At 40.8% G+C, this 20,332-nt stretch overlaps 2 protein-coding genes across 2 annotated transcripts in view; both read right to left on the bottom strand.

The window, feature by feature from the left end:
* The window catches only part of pde4d (phosphodiesterase 4D, cAMP-specific), a 198,318-nt gene extending 191,948 nt beyond the window's left edge, over positions 1-6,370 (bottom strand). The window contains exon 1 of the mRNA XM_085181358.1: positions 6,141-6,370. The gene's annotated coding sequence lies outside the window, so the exon portion shown is untranslated. The remainder of the gene's footprint in view (positions 1-6,140) is intronic.
* A 3,956-nt stretch (positions 6,371-10,326) lies between these two features.
* Positions 10,327-20,067, bottom strand: elovl7a (ELOVL fatty acid elongase 7a). Its single transcript, XM_085181352.1, has 8 exons — positions 19,923-20,067; positions 18,102-18,191; positions 17,819-18,009; positions 16,849-16,929; positions 16,676-16,732; positions 16,479-16,584; positions 16,232-16,368; positions 10,327-16,128 (listed from the first exon to the last, which is right to left on the bottom strand). The coding sequence occupies exons 2-8, from the start codon at positions 18,163-18,165 to the stop codon at positions 15,889-15,891; spliced, it is 876 nt and encodes a 291-aa protein (XP_085037478.1). The 5' UTR covers positions 18,166-18,191; positions 19,923-20,067; the 3' UTR covers positions 10,327-15,888.
* Between the last annotated feature and the right edge of the window lie 265 nt (positions 20,068-20,332).

Below are 20,332 nucleotides of genomic sequence, written 5' to 3'. Positions count from 1 at the left end.
ATAGCTATTCTGAACTGTGCAATTTATGAAAACTATGCAGCCCATTCAGCAACTGAAGAATTTGAAAGTAAATTAAAACAAAATATAATTTTACATTAAATAAAAAAAGTTTTAAACTTGATTAAAATATAACATGTCTTAAATTAAAATAAGTAAACTGTCATGTTTATTTCTGCCAAAAAAAAAAGTTAAACACATTTGGACAGTGAAGGAATGTCAGGATTCTTGTTCAGAAAAAGGATCAACATGCTCTGAAGTCTGAGCATGTTCCAGTCCACAAAAACTTTTTTTGTAACAAAATATCGATTTCTGCTGTCCCTGTGTCGATACATTATTAGCAAACAAAATATCACGATACTACACAGTATCGATTTTTCCCCCCAACCCTACTAAGTTAAGTACTGGACTGCCTACACCTACATTACAAGGCGTTTACACGTTGTGAGTAAAATCATTGCCTCAATATAAAGGATTTTAATAACAGCCTAGATAAAAGAACTAACAGATATCAGCAAGAGTTCAAAATCAGAATGGGCATGAGACGATATATGAAGACGGCTCTGAAAAAAGCTGATGACAACAAAGGTTGGGGACACAGGCAGAAAATAAAGTCCCAGCTTTTAATAAGTTTGTATCCATATGAAAAAAACAGCAGGACACAACCACAAGCTAATTAACATACAATGTATTATAATGCACAAGTATTAATGCTGCCAACAACATCACCCACTTGCCGAGGTCATATATAGATTGTGCAAAGACTTTCATAATCTGACTTGTTGCAGCTGTGGCTTCCTATTACAGTACCACACTCAAATTAAGTGATCTCTCTAAAATAACTATACTGCATACTGCATTGTTAGGTGCTTGATTTTATACACCTGCAGCAATGGAAATGAAAACACCTGATTTCAAAGATTAAGAGGTCTGGCCCAATGCTTTTGTCCGTATAGTTGACACTGAGTTCAGTACAGAGCAGAGAAGTCTACTTTTTCATCTCCAGTAAATATTTCCCAGTGCTCTACAAAGTGAGATCGATTGATCTGAGTGCATAAATCCTTCTTCTGTCATTCTTCTTCATAAATCCTGCTTCAGCTGGCTAACACATGTCACTAACAAAACAGATAAATGTTTTTTCTCCGTTTAAACTAACAAAAACCCCTGTCGGACAAGTCAGCCACCACTTGTGACATCACATCAGATAGATGGATATTAATACACATATTTGCAATGAGCACGTCAACAGCAACATAAATCAAAAGGCTCAGCCCACTGGATGTCACGATGATGCGAAACAGAAGAAGAAAGCTGTCACATTAACCTTTCACTTGTACGTGGAAACATTCTCCACATGATTAGCGAGGAAAATGCATCATTGTGACGCAAGTTATAGTTCCCAAGAAGCTAATATAACAGGAAGATCCTAGCGATGCGAATGGCCTCAGAGAAATTACAAGATTACCTTCACTGCTGACCCCAGCCTGCTGTATCAACAGGAAGCACTCCCCAGAATAAGGAAAGAGCCTTGGGGGAGAAAGCCTCATTTTCTCTCTGTTTTGTTTAGTTACCCATAAGCCACGCCCAAAGACAAATTATATTCTCATGGATGGTAAGAGTTTTTATGAATGTCAATATTGAACAGTTATAGATGATCTTACATAAGCCTAAAGCAAAGCCATGTGCAGAGCAAACATTTTAACTCAACCATTAAAATGATAAACATATATAATAAGTACAAATGTAAATATTGGATGAATGTTTATATGAACAGTTTAAAAGTAGAAACCAGCAAACAACACACTCTCTGAATTTTTTATAACTTTGTAAAACCTGAAAATCTAACACTCGTGTTATTTCCTGTCACTTTTCTTCTGAAGAGGCAGGCTACTTGAGAGTTCATGAATGCATGGGGCATTATTCCCAAAGTTCCATGGGTGGGAAAATGTTGGATAACTGGTGTTATTGTAGCATACCATGCTGTTAATGCAGGAGAGGCAGAATTCAACGCACCAACTGTATGAACCCAGTGAAAACAGGATTACTCTGTCCTGCAACATGATTGGACTGTTCCCAACACAGTTTGGCGGAGCTTAGCCAGTTTAAATAGACAGCTGTGCTTAGTGAAGACAGTGCTAAATGCTGCAGCAGGATAAGCAAATCGTGGCAAGCAGATATCACTCTGTTCATAATGTCCTGGACCAAGCAGGATTTCTATCAGGTTCATGACCTTACAAATACTCCACAACACCTGACCAAATGACCAATTATAAACTCGCTAGCCAACTGGCAGGCCATCTCTACTGATCTTGCCAGACAAAAAAAAAAGTCAAGTAATCCATTTGCCACCCTTGATGTTTATTCATCCCTTCCTTGTACAAACACTAGCTGTCAAAGGCACTTAACTCCAATTACTCTGTGGGCTGTGCTCACTCCAAGCAGTGCAATCAGTTCTCAGTGAGAAACGATTTGACATGTTACAGTGGAACTCAATCCAGTTGTTTGACTGTGCTGGAGACGTTGTGGTGGGACTGGAACGATCATTAAATGCTGAACGTTCTCGTTTCGCTGTTAATCTTGGACGTAGACTCTCTGTGCATGTGTGTGTCTGTGTGTGACACAGCAACCCAATGTGGAATAACAACAAAAAACGAGTCGAGTTTCAAAGAAAACACTACTCAAGTCTCCAGTAGCACAAAGCCTTTCTGGTCTCCTGGACCAGGAGCAGCATCGCTGTGACCCAGTCCAAACACTGGAAAATGTCAACATTTGTTTACGGAAAGTTTTCCGAGGTTCAGGAAAACAAAGTATTTTCTATTTGTTAAATAAAGCACGGGGATGTGCTGTGAAGGAGATGACCAAAACATAACGAGCACATACCACCACCCTCTAGAGACATTATCAAGCCCATCCAACCCCCACCACCCCCATTCTCTCCACAATTAAGTCCCGGGGCAGTTCCCAAATCCCTAGTTGTGTTTCTATAAAAGTAGTTTAAGCTCTAGAACTTTATTTTTAAAATTTTTTTTTTTTAAATAAGCCAACAAGCACAATGGCAGGACTTCCAGAGTGACAAAGGGAAAGGGAAGTACAAGTAAGCTGCAGGCCCCAGATGCTTCTCTCTTCTTCTCCTCTCTCGTGTCCCTCAAAGGTCATTCTTCCTGTTTAACGCAGAAAAGTCATCACACACAAAAGCTGCAGAGGCAGAGATCCTCAAGAAATGTCATCTGCTTATGTCTGTGTACATGACTCCAATTAAAGACTAAATCTGCCCTACTGCTGGTCATTACAGTGTGGTTTATTAGTAAGACTTTATGTTGCGGTTCTTTTGGTGCTTTCCAGCTGTGCTGAATGCTCGTGGGGTCTTTTATTAGCTTCATTGAGGTCGAATGGTGGAGAATCGATCTTCTTGTAAGTTTCTGTCTACATTGTTAAACACGTGTCTGTCTAAGTCTTTACACGCCAAGGGATATCGTTAATACATGTCACATTTGTCCTTGGACTTAATATCAGACAGAGCGCTTTGTACTGGAATCGCTACAATGTTGCCAAACATCTGGAGTCAGAGAAACACCCTCTGAATAAGCAGCAAACAATTCATGACTCAAAAAGCGTGTGTCATGTCACCTTGAAATGGAAAACAGATGTAACATTAATTGCTGAGAGTTTATTTCTTTGCTGGTGATCTCACAACTAAGGCGAGAGATCGTGACCTGACTTTAACTATCTTCAAGCTCCGCAAAAAAAAACTGGATAGTCCCAAAATGACTCCTAACATCCAGAGTACACAGAGATTTTCCTGCTTATGGTTATGAGAAAAGAGTTTCCAATAAAAAGGCATTTAAATGCTGTTGGCTTTGCCTGCTTATATGTTCTTGTGCGTGCGTGTCAGCGAGTACGTATGCATATTGCAGTGCTTTCGCTTGAGAGCTTTGGAGGACTTTAGCATGCTCTTCCTTGCCAGTAGAACAGAAGAAAATAAACACTGCCATTATTACAATAATGAATATGCTTTGGGAAGCAAATGATATAATTTTCCATTAACTCCCACTCATAAACAGCCAAGAATGGCTCAGGGAAGCCTGTGACATTTGACTTTACTGGCACAAACACTGCGGTACTCCGCTATTGCTTGACCCCTGACCCCTCACTTCTGAAAACTTCTTCTGAAAGACTTACATCGCTATTTAACTCAAAGCCTCTCATGCTAATTGAGCCATCCGAGAACAACAAAGTCTGATAAACACTGGAGTTGACATTGTCACTCTAAGTTAAGGTCTTAAGCATCATCACGGCTGTCCACATGCAGTGTGTGCGGACAGTTCGCCAACACCTGCAGAGACCTTCATTACAAGACTGATACAAAAGACATCAGCAGCAGTGCAGATGCCTCTTGTCCCTGCACACTACACACACAGTGCACTGAGCCAAGCTCATTACTCTGCATTCACACTGGGCAGCAGCAGCACTCATTCAGAAAAGAGACCCAGCTCAAGATAACACCAGGGATAAAGAAAGAGGCTCGTAAGATTAAACATTTTCATGTTGGTGGTTTTAACGCAGTCATTGTCTAGTGAGCACAGTTATTCCGTATTCATCCTAATCTGACTTGTTCTGATCTCTGCAAAGTGGAAAAGAGCACAAACACTCCTTCATGTAGGTCAGAGTCTAAGCTTGTGGTTTCAGCCACTATCGACGCACTCAGGTGCTGCACAGGTGAAACAATGGGCTTAGTGTGTCGCTTGCATCTCGCTGATTAATCCATGTGGAGGTGGAGTGCGGCACTCTACTATATTTGCATAGTAGAGGTCAGGTACAACACAGGGCTCACTGTGTTCAGCACGATAAAAACAAGGAGCTTAAGCAGACAGGTATTAAAAATCGCACCACGTAGAAACTACAAAGGAGACAAGAAGTGTCATCATTTCCGCAACTTTTAACTGGCTTCACAAATAAGGTGTGCTGAAGACATCACAACAGTGGTCACGGTCATGTCATGAATCACAGTCTCCATCTGTGAGGTACAACACATAAACAGGTCCACATGTTTGTTAGCTGGTCATCTGGAGCCGCATTAAAGCCTCCTGGATCCAACGAAAGTGTAACGCTGTGTGAATATGATCTAACTTTTGAAACTTTTCCTGTATTCACAAAAGCGAGCACACATTATCCCGAGACAAAGCCCAGCTTCTTGTATGGGCTCTACACGCCTGTTTAACAATCTGGCGAGCTGGTTTGACTGGAAATGTAATAATCACGTCTATGGAAATCAAGAGAACAAAGCATGTGACAGTTTAACATTACTAACTGACACTTTTCACACCCTGTGCACTAACTGAGTCAGTCCACACTGGGAGACAGACTCCCAGGAAACACTGTTTGTTTGCCTTCCTCTCCTTCTTTTCCCATTCATAAGGCTGTTGCTGTTTTGATAAAGAGATGAAAGATGGGTAACAGGTTATCCTGCAGTGTGTAGTATCAATCATATTCTGGAAGGAACAAAGTTTTCCTAAACAGAAAATCTAACAAAAAAAGAAGAAGAAGAAGAAGAAGCAATGACTGTGTTCTTTCTTCCCCCACCCTGAATTTATGTGTGACTGCAGCACAATTTGGAGCAGGCCTATTTATAGCCGACTACCACCACAACCACCCCGCAGCCTGAAAGTCACACCAGGAGATTTTGGGAGGGGAGTCCTTGAGCTCCTCTGTCAATGCGAAGCATTGCAGTGACAAGTTTGCTGATGAGGTTGGTGACTGTGAAGTCGCACTGCACCGGTCCCTCCCCTAAAGCACAAACCTGCTTTCTATGCATCCTTCCAACACACTGAATCTAAGTACATACGCTCTAGCGGATGTGCTTGCTTTTACACATAAACCCACCGCACGCACTTACTTGCACACACATGCAGATGGCTTCTAGTATTTGATTAGCTGTGGTGATGAGCTGGTGATGATAGTGTGAGTGTTTACTATAACCGCTGTCACACTGTATCAGTATTTGCTCTGATGTCATATTACAATCGCACGTGTGTGACTTTAGCTCCACTGCCAAGTCCAAAGAAAGATAAGCCACTGTCCTACAGCTACTGTTATCAATACAGAGGAGTGACAGACAGAAAAGGGAGGGCAATGTCAGAACTTACTTTAAATCCTTCTCAGAAAGTTCCAGAAAGAGATTATTTGTCCTCTAATCTTCTGTTTCCTCTCTGAGTCCAAATGAAAGATCAAAAACTAACAAAAGTGTCTTGTGTGCATCTCACACAACGCAAGTCCCACTCCACTGCTCACTGTTCTCTGGAATAAGGAGGGAACTCTGTTGCCAGCTCCCGGGCTTACAGCCAATCCTGTTAAAGTTCTTTCTGACTCTTGGCCAATGGCGTGCGTCTCATTCTCCGGCCCTCCCCGCCCCCCTCCTCTTCCTCTTGCTGCTGAAGCTTCTCATGATTGTGGACAAACTCATAGTTGTGGAGTATGACAGAGTAAGAGGAATTACTGTAGTATTTACAGTGTGAGCAGCGGTGGGGAAGATTTCCATTACGAAAGTGCCGCGAACAAGTGGACAGATAAAGAAGCCAGAGATTAATTATAGTGGTTGGTTTTAATCTGTCAGGATGCTTTTCCCTTTTTTTAAAGGGTGATTTATCAGCACGGATTATTAGTTTAAAATAGTACAATCCTGCTCCGTCTTTTTAAACTTAGCTCATACGCTGACATGTTTAATTATTACATGGACTGTAATAAAAGAATTATGATGGGGGTTGACGGGTCACTCCATCCTCACGCTAGATTATCTGCTTATCTTTTTAGCATCTGTTCAAAATAAGGACTGTGACGCAAACAGCGACAAAGACTGAATCGTGTTTGACATGTTTTACTACATAGCTGCAATTCTACAGATGATGTGACACCCTATTGCTTCAGTGGCCAGAGGGAACATAGCATGCTCCGAAAGACATGAATTGCAAATGCTCCCAACAACACACGGACAGATATGGCTTGTGTTCCAGGGCCAGTGAGCATCTGCTCTGCTTGTATACCACGGGAGCCTCTCTAGCTATCAGTGGTACTGATAACAACTCACTTGATAACATGCACACTCAGACATCTTTCTTTTTGCCCCCGAGGGGCTGGGGCCATGGTGTTTGGTCAAGAGGGATTCTCACTTCAGTCAAGAGGTGGAATTAGTCAGGTTGCTTTTACTCCAGCGAGTCTTCGGGCAAAAGCACGAGCAGCAGTAGCAGAGAGTCCTTTTTCACAGGGTAGATAATAACGATGATATTTGAATCAAACTGCGTTTTCAGCCCTCATCCATCTCAAGCGCAAGATGAAAGTACTTTATTTATTTATTTTTCAATTTCCAAAAAAAGGCAATTCCAGGAAAATAATGAAAAAGAGGAAGAAAAAGTAAAATCATAAACAAAATGGTATTACATATGAAAGTCATGTATATTAAAACACATTTTCAAACACAGTCTTTTATTTAAGGTTAAACAGGTTTCACCTTCGAGCCTGTGTTCATAAATGAGGATATGACTTTATTAATGATTAAAAGCTACAGTTTGTTTGATGCCTATTAAGACTCTCTATTGACATATGATCTTTATGTCTATAGACAGATTTTCCTTTAGTGTAACTCTGGCCATAGAGTGCATACACTTCACTGGGTACACCTGCTCATCAATGCAAACATCTAATCAACCAATAACATGCATTTAGGCATGTAGACATGATCAGGACAACCTGCTAGAGATCAAAGCAAGCACCAGAATGAAGAAGAAAGGGATTTAAGTGACTTTGAAGGTGCCGTGGTTGTTGGTAACAGACGGGCTGGATTGAATATTTCAGAAACTGCTTATCTGCTTGGATTTTCTCATTCAACCGTCTCTAGAGTTTAGAGAATGATCAGGAAAAAAGAAAAAAATATCCAGTGAGTGCCAGATTTCTGCTGATGCCAGAAGTCAGAGGAGAATGGCCAGAGAGCTTTGAGCTGATAGGAACAAATGATAATCCACCTTTGGACACTGAGACTATAGTCTATAAGACAGAAGTACAGAACATTTGGAAAGAAAACGGTTGCCCAGTCTGATGAGTCTCAGTTTCTATTGCGACATTTGGAATGTGGGATCAGCATTTGGTGTAAACAACATGAAACATGTCCATCCTTTTATGACCACAGTGTACCCATCTTCTAATGGCTGCTTCCAGCAGGATAACACAGCACAGATCTCAAATCATCTCAAACTCAAACTGAGTGTTCACTGTACCCAAATGGCCTCCAAGGTGACCAGATCTCAAAATCTGCAACTGTGATACGCTAACTTGTTTCCAGTACCTTGTTGAATCTGTGGCATGGAGAATTAAAGCAGTTCTGTAGGCAAAAGGGGAGATCAACACGTCACTAGCAAGCTGTAAGCAACAAAGTTGCTGATGATACTTTTATTTATCCATACTGTTGAGTAGATATGAACTCGTATTCCTTCTCGTGTTTCTCCATGTTCATATTTCCTCCTATTTCCTTGTTTCCTGTGTTGCTCAACTTTGCCTTCCTTTGTTTAAAATTTGTATTCTGTGTCCCTGTGGTTTTTCCCGCCCAGTATTTTAGTCGTAATTTTCCTGGTTTGTTTCTTGTTATGTTGCATCCTTTGATTTCCTTCCTTTGTGGCCAACTACCCCACCCTTAGCAGGTTCATTGTGTTCAACTGTTAACACCTGTGTCCAATCGGCCGTGTGTGTATAACAGTGTCACTCCCAGTGTCAGTTTATGTATTTTCCCCCCTTTCCTCTGTTTAACCTTCTCAGTGGATTTCTCTTTTGTTATACCAGTTATGTGAACTGTTTTTCTTTTTCTTTTTTTCCTTAGCTGCAGCTTATTCTGGTGTTTGCATTGCATTTTTAGGTAATACATAAAATTTATGTATTACCTTAAAAGTAAAATTGTCTTTCGGGAGTAACTTTGTGGTAAATATCACAATGGTGGTTCAGTTTTATGACAAGCATGCAAAAAGGCAGGCAGGGATACATGCAGCAGAGCTGGCAAGCCCTCAGAGAACAGCCAGGCATTCAGGTTGGGCTTCAGCAAAGAAAGCAGAGTCCTACTACACAAAGCTGTCTGGCCCCAAGGTTTGTCAAACTCACAGGAGTGGAAGGGTTATGCTAATACTGTGCAAAGGGTGAACATTTTGTTCTTCTTTTGCATTGTGGCATCAAAACATCATACACAGAGTAAACAGCAGGAAATTAACACAAATTTACAAATGCAATTTGTCGGAGGAAAGGGAAATTGTTTTGAGTTTAACCTGTAAAAGCCAAAGATCAGGAATTCCTTGAAGACATGAGAAACTGGGAAAAAGCACCCATTCTCTGCTGCCTCTCCCTGAGCAGACATGACAGGTTTACAAGCACAGAGGCAGCAGCTGACAAACACACACACACAGTGTGCCAGACTCCGTCTGCAGAAGCCTTATTGAAAGACAAAACGGCAATCGATAAGTCTGCTTTGGGACGGGTAATACACCGCTGCTGGGTAGATACATAACTGCATAACATCCCCCTCGCCAAAACGCACCACGTTTGTTCCACTGCAGTGAACAGAGAAGTATCGCAAAAGCTGTTGACAGGAACCATCTCTGTGGGGGAAAGGTGCTCTTCATGGTGTGAGTTATGGAGACTCAGTCCTGTGTAAAAATTTAAAAAAAAATGTTCCCAAAGGGACAAACACACGGAGGAAAGTAAAGAAAGTAAACACTGTGTTCCAGTGTTTTCCTAAAAGCAAGCATGAGATCATTCCATGATTTCAGCTGTCATTTTTCTCCAATTCTTGGACAAAGATGAGTAACAAAGGATCCGGACATAAATACACGTAGTGTTTGGCTTTGAAGAAACAGCTCATCGCGGCAGATTATCTTTGCGGTGAGTGACGTTAAAAACATAACGTGATTGCAAGGTGTTGAAAACCACGTCTTCCTGTAGAGCATCACCTCTGTCAGCTCCATCAGTTACCAAATTGCCAAATTGTACCTATCTTTGGCCTAAAGGGAGCGTAGGATGATGAAAAAAGGGGGCAGAGAAGATTATGTTGTAATTAGTAAAGAAAAAAAACAAAACCCAAAACACTAATAACTGACAGAGAACCATCTGCTCTCAGCTGACAGACCCAGCAGTAGACACACAAGCACGCACAAGCACACACATTTGTCCCGGTTACATCACTCGGTTTGATTCACCTTCATTAAACTGCACTGCGCATAAACTTCTCGTGTCACAGAAGTTTATGTCAAAGAGTGACTTTTTTTTTCGTCTCATCTCTTCTGTTCATCCTCTTGTTCTTTCTCTGGTGACTCCTCCCCTCCAGCAGCCTCTGTTCTCCCCGATACCGCCACGATTCTTTTTTATTTGCTCATTGTTGTCCTCTGGAAAGTTTCCAAGGTGCTGTCACTCCTGAAGAAGACAGGTTATATGCTTTCCAAACAGTAGTCAGGACTAGTATTAAAAAAACAGACATGCTCAGATCTTGTTGCTGTTCCACATGATGCCTGGAAGCATCCTGATCTGGTGAATTATAGAGCCCACAAAGAAAACAGTTACCATTACTGTCTCTGCCTTTATAAAAGTCTAGTTATTCTCCTGACAGTCACCACCGCAGTGGGCAGGACCACATTGTGTCATCCAAGGTGGCTGTCTCCATCTTTTATGTACATGGATATATCCCCCACAGCCACGCCTGGTGGTTTCAAAAATCCTTCCTCTCAAATCATCTTATGTTCATATGAGGTCAGCTGAATTTATTTGAAACTGGAGAACTTACAGCTTAACATTTCTGAATTGTAGCTGTTTATAAGGTTTTTGGCTTCTTCTACGTGACCTTATTTGATGGCTGAACTCACAACAGAGCAAAAAAAGGATACCAACCTTCTTGCAACAAGAAAAAAATCGGTGGTTGCCGGCTGCATTCAATTTTTCCACAACCTGTCTCCGAACAGATGTGGGTCCAGTTCAGACTGACAGAAGTCACTCTCAGACAGATTGCCAAGAAACTGCAATCAGTTGCAATCAGTCTGCACAACGAGTGGACACACCTACTTTGCAGTAGGAGACTTGACTCAACTGGTTGCCAGCTGGTGTTCTGGTTGTATATTTATATATAAAAGCCAGCTTGCTCACCGCCTGTGAGGTTTTGCAGTTAAATCGCTATCCTGCAACATCTATGACACTATTTAGGCAAGAATATCTGAACTTCGGATCTATGAGGTCCTGGCTGGACTCTGAATTTAAGTAGTTAATGTGAATTTCTCTGTATAAGTAGTATCCATAGTAGTCATTCACCTTTTCACTATTATTTATCTCTTTTGATAATTTAAATAAAAAAAATAAAGACTTATCTTTGTCTTTATCTTTAAGCATTTCTCAGTCGTTTTAGATATCTCTTAATCTTTCTTCTCAAACTTGTTCAGACCCACTCAGTTCTTATATATTTATTTGACTTCATGTTTTCACGTACTCCAACGATGTGCAGAAATCCTGATTAGGATGCTTCTTGGACACCTCTTAGGTGAGGTGTTTCAGGCATGTCCAATTGGGATGAGACCCTGGCACTAACCTGTAATGTGCTGGAGAGATTATGCCTCTCTGCTGCCATGGGAGCACCTTGATATCCACCCAGAATAGCTGGAGGTGGTGGCTGGGGAGAGGCAGGCATCGGTGCCTCTGCTTAGACTGCTGCACCCAGAAAAGATGACCAGGAAAAGTGGTGGAAAATGTTGCATGGATGCATCTTTAAAAAAATAATAATGGCTAAGCTATTCAGAGTTTGTGTGTCCTCATCGGGACTGTAAGAGCCCAGTAAAGGAAAAACACACTATGCCTTCAAGACACAAGTAATGCACTAATCTAATTTCTAAAATCAGTCTTCACAAATATTTTATAACATCAGAACTACTTAGTTAATATGTATTGCTTAGGCCTACTGTACATCAATGTGATTAACAGGGACAGAAATGCTACAAACCGATGGACTGTAATAGCATATTCAACGATCCATTTAAAATGTAATACTATTAAAATAAGTGGCACTGCACAGATGCAATTAGAGCTTCTGGAACTCATATATTAAACCACTGTGGCACAAACTGTTGTTGGGAAGAGTGCTTATTTCCATTATCAGACCTAACTGACAGTTATGTCCGTTTAATTGGGCATATCAGGATTTTGTTTGTTTTATTCCTAATGTTTAAAATGCAGAGACGGCCGTAGCCGACACTATCTATACATCTGATTCTATTTTTTCCGCTTCTGTTGTTCCTCATTAAGAAAATATGAGTATGAGTGTTTCAATGCAACAGTAAACATGACAGCACTAATTAAACCAATTAACAATTTGAATTGTTCGTGCATGTATCTTGCAGTGAAAGACGGGAATAACTCACGCTTGATTTCTTTTATTTCTTTTTCACATATTTCCAGTGATAAGCCATTTCACATAGTCATCCTCTATCACAGCGTCTCCTACACTGAAACCAGGGAAGGACCTGTGAGGGTGGCTTGGAGACAGACAAGGGTTGTTGGGAATCGTCACAGAGCAGAGCAATCATGCATGGCCTTCCAGCGTCGGTCTGTCCTGCTGCTTTTTCCTCATTTTCTCCATTCAACCGGGTCATTTCAGCACTCGTATGCCACAGTTTTAAACATATTTGTGGGAAGCACAGTGGACTTTATTATTTTTTTCCATCCATAGCTTGCTTCTTAAAAATCTGACAGGCTGGATTGAGATACTGAATGAATTATTTTTGAAGTGCAGCCATAATTTGAGCTGCAGCACATTAATATCTTTTTTTTCGGTCAGTTAACGGAAGAAAAAAAAAATCTCTTCCTGTTTTAGAAACACAGTTTATAGAACTGAGTCCTTCACCCAGCACAGTTTGTTATCCTGCATGGACTCACACAGAGGCACAAGCAAGGACCTGAGTAAAATGTTAAAAATACAATCTTAAGTCACCCTTTACTTTTTTATTTTTAGCGTCCAAGGAGTTGGACTCTGTTGGATTTTTAAAGCAGTCTTGAGCAATAGTTCCTCAGGCTTTTTAATGGTATTTCAAAGTTTTTTTTTTTGGACATCAGTTGCTTTTTCACTTATTTTCAGTCCAGTTGCGTTGTACCTGACCATTTTCAGAGGAATGTTTTTTTGTTAACACTGACCTATGAACTATTAAATCATTAAAAAGGCACCCAAATCACAGGAGGAACCAGTGTCTACACATAACCTTTGAGTTTAATCTACAGTTTGAAAGGCACCAAGATGATTTTTGGAGAACTATTAGCTGAAAACTTGGCATATCTTGGCACGGTGCGCAGTATGTCTTTAAAACTAAGAGGAAACTAGGCAAGGCAAGGCAAATTTATTTGTATAGCACAATTCAACAACAAGGTGATTCAAAGTGCTAGATAAGTTCAGATGAGAAGTATCTAAATGTCATGCCCTTAAGTAAAGAGAAAAAAAAAAGAGAAAAGAAACCCCAGCAAAGACCAGACACAGGTCCAGGCTGACAGATGCATCTGGCCCTGCAGTTGATTCTACCGTTCACTGACACTTCATCAGAAATAATCGGCGGCAGGATGGCTGTCAAAAGTCATTTTTAAGGAAGGGAAGCAGTGAGAAAAGGCTGAAGTATGACAAATTAAACAAACATGAACTGAAAATGTCCACAGGTTCAAATCGCCATCAGTATGCATGGAGGTCAGTCATTTTTCAGTATGACAATGATCTCAAACACACCATCGGTGCAGTAAAAGAATACCAAGATATAATAAAATCAGATTGTCCTCAAGCCCTGCACTGCAACATTTTTGAAGTAGTGACAAAAAGCAACCAACATCCAAAGAAGAGCTTTAAAACCTGGAAAACTGTCTCTGAAAACAACTCATAGAAATCACAAGAAAGCTTTGAGAGTGCTCAGGCTGAGTAAAAGAGTAAAGGCGGCCAAACCAATTACTGACTTTCAAGCTTATTAGTTTTGTACAACAGTTTTTGCCTTATTTGGGCCTTTTCTTTGCACCTCTGTCAGTGCGCCCCAGGGTGGCTGTGTGCAATGTAGCTTGCCATCACCAGTGTGTGAATGGGTGGATGACTGGTTGTGTAAAGCGCTTTGGGGTCCTTAGGGACTAGTAAAGCGCTATACAAATACAGGCCATTTACCATGCATGTAGTAAATGTTTGATGCAAAACAGAAATTATGAGTGTCTCAACCTTTCCACTGAATTGTTCAGAGATTTTTAGGAGTGCCTGTCAATCTGTCTGAATTATAAATCTGTGGTGGTCAGTTTTGTAATATGATTAAAACGAACAGACCATGAGCAACGTCAAACAGCACTCCCTGCTGGTGACAACTGCTCATTACAATCTGGTCAAAGTCTGTGGAGAGAATCTACACTGGGGTTTGTCCTTGAAACAATGTTTAACTGTAAATGCAGTCTTGTCTTGATGGCATCCATCTACCTAATTAAGGCCAACTCACTCATCTGAAACGGGACATTAGCCTTTTAATGGCGTTGCATCTATGAAGTTGTCAAAAGTATCAAATATCCAGAGTTGAAATAACAGGCCAAAAGCAAGATTACATTTTCTGAAGTCCATCATTTATTTATATAAATACATATAAAATACAATATAAACATTTCATTTTTTGCTTCATTTTTCTCCATTAATACAAGGCGGGGTCTGGGGAAAAAAGCTATATTACATATCTGTAAATATTTTGTGTTGTGTGTTTGCACATGGGGAAATGAAAAAAATAAAAACAAACAAAAAAAACAAGTGTAAATCTTTCCACACAAAGCTCAATCCTGTGTCCTCAGTCACCAGAGACGCAGAGTGTTATATTCACTTCAGGTTAAAAGGTCATCATAACATACAAAAACTATTCAAGAGTTACATCCAAAAAAGCTAACTCCAGCTATGTGAAGACCCCGTTAGCCACAGAATTTCAACACATGAAGCGTAGCAGTCAAGCAAAGCTGCTCATATCTTCCAACTGAATGGCTAAGTTGTGCATATTGTGCAAGTCTTGTAATAGTCTTAATTTTTGCATTATGTCTCTGCAAGGAAGCAGCAAAAACTCACTAAAGCTCTGCTCTGGATCCTACAAGAACTTCGTCTGCCCTCCCCGGCATGTGTCACAGCAACGGTTCATAGGAGACTCAAGTCAGAAGCGAAAACTGATGCCGTTTAAAGACTGTATTTTCAATGAATGTCTACACCACGAGAAGCAGCTGTGAATCAAGCAGCAAAGGAGTGGACGTGCGCTCTCAAACACCTAAACCCGGTTGTGCTTGCTTGTAGCCCTTTGAACAAAGACCTGAAAAACAGGACGCGTGGCTTCTGAACGGTCGTTCTTTTAGGTAGAGTGAAATAAACAACCCTTGATTTCAGTGCACAGTCTTTAAAAAAAAAAAAAAAAAAAAAAAGTATATTGAGAAGTAAGATCAAATCTGAATAAAAAGGGTAAAAAAAAAAAAAAAAAGGAAAGATCTGTTTTAGAAGCTTTGTGAGGAAGCCAGTATTCCTGCACAGCACAGGCTCTCACTGGAAGAGCCCTGTAGAGCAGGTGGTCAGTTTCTAAGACTTTATTTTATTCATCTCTTAAGTGTCGACATCTCTGTGGGAGAGCTTTGGCCTTACCTTCAGTAGAAATCAGAAAAGCTAAACTTTTTGGTTTGGTTCAGTAACCTTAAATATAGTTTCGCTTATAATTTAAAGATTGTCTTTTGCAGTTTGTAAGTAGAGGAGTTATCAAAAAAATATATATATATATAAATTCCAGACAAACTGGGTTTGCATCTCAGACTACTACAGTAGTTTCCTTATTTTACTCAAGCCCAAACCCCTGAGAAGCTGCTGTGTCACTCATCCTTGTCATTTCCATTCATGACGCCGTTGGTGTGGTGCGACCATGTCTGAGCCTGAAGGACCTTTGGCAGTCTCTTGCCCTTGGTGTAGGCATGGTACCAGAAGTTGAGGAAGAGAAACAAGAAAATCAGGCCGTACAGGCCGATGATGTAGACGAAGATTGGGAACTGGTATTGGCAGTCCTTTATGAAGAAATACTGGGAGATGTGGCTGGTCACCATAACAAACTGAATCTACAAAGCAAATAAAGAATAGAGTGGTTGACTTAGTGCCAAAGTTTAACCCAGGTCTTTGTAAAGAAGAGCAAAAATAAATATAAAAAGCCATTTGACATACCAGCTGGATGGTTGTGAGGTACTTCTTCCACCACAGGTACTTCTGGTATTTGGGTCCCATGGCAGTCAGCCCATAGTATGTGTACATGATCACGTGAACGACACTATTAAGCAGGGCGTGGAATGTTCCCAGTCCACCTGTAACAGGGAGTGGATGAGGAATTGCGAAAGAAAATGTCAAGGAGTTCATATACTGTCATGAATGAAGGTTGCTTGTACATCGAAGAAGAGGAGGTGGTGGTTTTTACCTGCAGAAAAGCGGACACCGAACCACCAGGTGAATGGCATGATGGAGTGATGGTAGACATGAAGGAAAGTCACCTGGCTGTTCTTTTTCCTCAGCACAAAGAAAATCTGAAAAGAGACACACAGTGCTTTAACATACACTGGGTGAGGCCTGGGTGGATATTACAAAGACATAGGTATGCAACTTTCCCCCACTTACTGTGTCTAACATCTCAATGAACTTTGAGAAGTAGTAAAGCCAGCATGTTGCTGCCATCTGGAGGAGAATAAGTGAGAAAACTTTAGCGCCAGTCCCACATACGTCAAAACCTTGAACTACTCGTTTGTTGCAAAATGTAATCAGCTCATCTGAACTTAAAAATAGCAACTTACCCTTATGCCTTGTGGCGAGTCAGAGTAGTCCACCAAGTCGCAGCGAAAGGAATATCCGGTTCCCCATCCTGACATCACAAACTATGACACAAATGGTGGAAGTTTCGGTTACATGAACAAACAAGACAAGCAGGAAAGTTCCATGTATCAGCTTCTCACGGCATTCATTTTCCACCACCTTTTCATTTAAAAACAGATTTTTCATACAAATAGAAACAAAAGCAGTTTTTCTAGTGTACACCACCCAAACCAAACCCTATTCTAGGACATGCAGTTGGAATTTCTAATTCTGCCAAACTATTTCATCCACTTATTTCTCATCTCTTCTTACTTCCTTTTCACCTTCACTGTAACTCAAATCATGCTGCTGAATCGCATGTCTGCAGGTTAATTTCTTGACTTGCATCACCTGCTCCACCCAAACGGCACACCACATGTCTACAATTAAATCTAGCTGCAAATCACAGTTTTCCAAACAGACATGAACACAACAAACAGCAGCGCGTCTGTGGCTGAACATTCAGTGCAAGTAATTTACAACTTAGAGGTTGGCCTCCATCAACCCAATGCTGTAATGTTTTCCTTCAAGTTTACCTGAATATGTCTAATCTCTGGTGTAAAAATAAATTCTGTCACTCAGGTTCATTCATGGCTCATTGGAAAGCAGTGAAACCAAAGTTATGTGGGACCAGAGAAGCATTTGCTGAATACAAAGCATTTTAATAAGGAAATGACACCTGCTGATCTGGTTTAACCTCAAATAACCAGTCCATGAAGGGGAGGAAAAAAAAAAAAAAAAAAGTGTATTTCACAAGAGGGCATGTGTCACAGAAATTTGAAACAATGCAAGACGTTCACTCCCTGTACGGTATGCAGTGCAAAACCTTCCAGGAGAGGATTTCAGTTTTAAAATTCCTGTCAGCACCAACTGAAGTTAAAAAAATAAATAAAAAATAGTATGTGGACTCACCTCATAGCACATGTAGAGTGACAGGGCCACCACGCTGAAATTGTAGACTATAAGAACTCCTTTGAGGTCAAAGGCTTTGCGATTCTCCATGATTCGAGGCCCCAGTGATGTCACAAAGTAAATGTATGCTGTGATGATGATGGTTTGGGGGAGAGGAGACGACATGAGCAGCCAATTCTCCGTCCGTGTATCTGCAAAAGAAACATGTAGAGGGGTTTGAAATAAAATATGCAGACAGAAAACCAAAAGTGATAGCACAGTTAGTTTTGGTCAAAGAACTCACCTGCATTTTGCATGAACTCATCATAAATCAGCCCAACAGTGGACTTTATGCTTCCAAACTCCATTTTCAGACAAGCTGCTTGTAATTCACCTAGAAGGAGCAGAGGCAAAGGTCACAGTGTCAGTTTAGACTTCAAGTTCAGTGGTATTTGGATGAAAAGCAGAGCACGGAAGCAGGCTCGGTGATATTTGTATCTAGCAACTTCAACCCACGTATGTAGGGGCTTTTGAATATGTATGAAGACTTTACTAAACAAAAATAATAAAATAATTGTAAGACAGATATTTTTTAATTTTAAAAAAAAGAGCCATTAATGGTGGCAATTGCTACTACCTCTTGAATGTTTTATACAAAATGCACAGAGGAGGAACTGGAACGGTTTGTCTAGGGGGAAGGGAGAAGGAAAAACAAGTGCAACAGGACTGCTCACTGAGACAAATTCCGCAAGATGCATTATCGCAGGATGAAACTTTAACGCATGTTCAAAATCAAAAATCATGAACCATGTTGCCGTTACAGTTTGGGTTAGGGCACACTGAACTACAGTCAACTACAAAGTCTCAAAGACTGGACTGTTTGAGGGAGGGAAAAAAAAAAAAAAGGGGACCACTCAGCTATTCTTGGCTGCCCTTCTGAGGCAGACAAAGCAAGAGTGTGATAGGAGTACAATGAGTAGCAGCCTCTCTCTCGTGGAAAAAAAACAAGCCACTGTGTGACCAGAATTCATTCAGTAATGAATCAAAACCCAACTTCAACATAGTCCACGTCACACAGACTCTTAGTAGGCTTTGTTGACAGTAATCTACATGCAGATACTGGGCACTGTTGCTTTTATGACACTGAACTTTATTTAAAAACAGTTCCTGATGAGTGAAAACATCCCATCTGTACAATGGATTCAGGACTAATGCTGAACCAAGTGAAGGTAAGCAGTGAGTGATCAGACAGGTTTTAACCTATGTGATACTATATAGAGTTTGCCAAAGGGAAATGCTCAATCTGTCACGCAGACAAAAGCAGAAGTGAAGCAACTGTAGAGCACAAACCAACAGGTTAGCCTACAGTATTGTTGTAGTTTGTAAAGAAAGAGCAATACATTTGCAAAAGCAACACATAAAACACATCATCCCTCATCTGCTGTGGAACCTAACCCTACATGACAGGTTTTCGAGGTGTGTCTACCTGTGTGACACAGGAGCCTAACTGGCTAAAGTGATAAAAGGCATGGCCGTCTGGATTCTCCTCACTAATCAAGACACGGCAAGCCTTGACACGCCAATTAACGTTATAGTCAGAGATGATGATGTGAAAGCTGCTACTCCCATGGCGTGGCTCCTCATTTGTGCAACGTCAACTTCCGCAGGTTACTAAGACAAAAATGTACTTTCAGGTGAGAGGTGGCTACCACCCTCAATTATTAGCTTTTTATAGACCACGAAATAAAATATTTAATAATATTCATATTATGTGCCACAGAGTGAGCGACAAACCCAGACTGGGATTTAGTTGTCAATTAAGAAAAACAAACAAGAACCACTTCGTTTCAAGCATCACAGCAAGTTTAAAATGTGCTGTATAAAAACGTTCATCAATGTATAGCCTATACTTAACATTCTATATCTATAAGCTCAAGATTTAAAGTATCTCGGTGGAAAGTTTAGGTTTTTTCGTCTTTTTTCAGAAAAAAAAAAAGCAGCCATCATGCGTGTCACAGTGACCGGAAATGTTTCAGTAATCACGGGCAGGTTTATGGTTGTTGCGCCGGTGTTTTTACATCCTTCCCATCTTTGTATTTTTACCCTCATTAGAAAGAAAACTCACCAGCCCTCAGCGCCACGGCAGCTGAAACTCAACGACAATCCCCCTTCAACCGCTGAACCGTTGGTATCCAAATTCCCGTTTCCACCTGCAGCCCTCCTACAGGTGTACGCTTCGCTCTTCCGTCACTCGCTAACAGTGTAGGCGCTGCTCGGTTCCTTATGCCGGCGAGCCGGAGGCGGGGTTCTGCCTCACGCCACGCCCCCCGCGCTCGCTGATTGGAGCAGTTGTGGTTCAACTGGATCCAGTTTAATTCTTGAGCTATGGCTCATCCGAAGCGACGTGACATTTTTTAACAATGATACATGTCTATCCTTACACGTAATTAATCATTAGTTTCAGTTGGAAAACTGCTAAATTGTAAATTTCCACTATAATCACAATAACAGTGGCATTTCCTCTGATTTTAATAA

Source organism: Neolamprologus multifasciatus, chromosome 12, assembly GCF_963576455.1.
Source record: "Neolamprologus multifasciatus chromosome 12, fNeoMul1.2, whole genome shotgun sequence".
NCBI lineage: Eukaryota > Metazoa > Chordata > Actinopteri > Cichliformes > Cichlidae > Neolamprologus > Neolamprologus multifasciatus.
This window is presented reverse-complemented; position numbering and strand designations above follow the sequence as displayed.

Excerpts from the sequence above, each read along its gene's own strand:
- elovl7a (XM_085181352.1), bottom strand. The coding sequence starts at position 18,165 with ATGGAGTTTGGAAGCATAAAGTCCACTGTTGGGCTGATTTATGATGAG. Across the intron at positions 16,585-16,675 it reads TCATTGAGATGTTAGACACA|ATTTTCTTTGTGCTGAGGAA; the intron begins GTAAGTGGGGGA and ends GTCTCTTTTCAG. Across the intron at positions 16,129-16,231 it reads ACCTCACAACCATCCAGCTG|ATTCAGTTTGTTATGGTGAC; the intron begins GTATGTCAAATG and ends TTTGCTTTGTAG.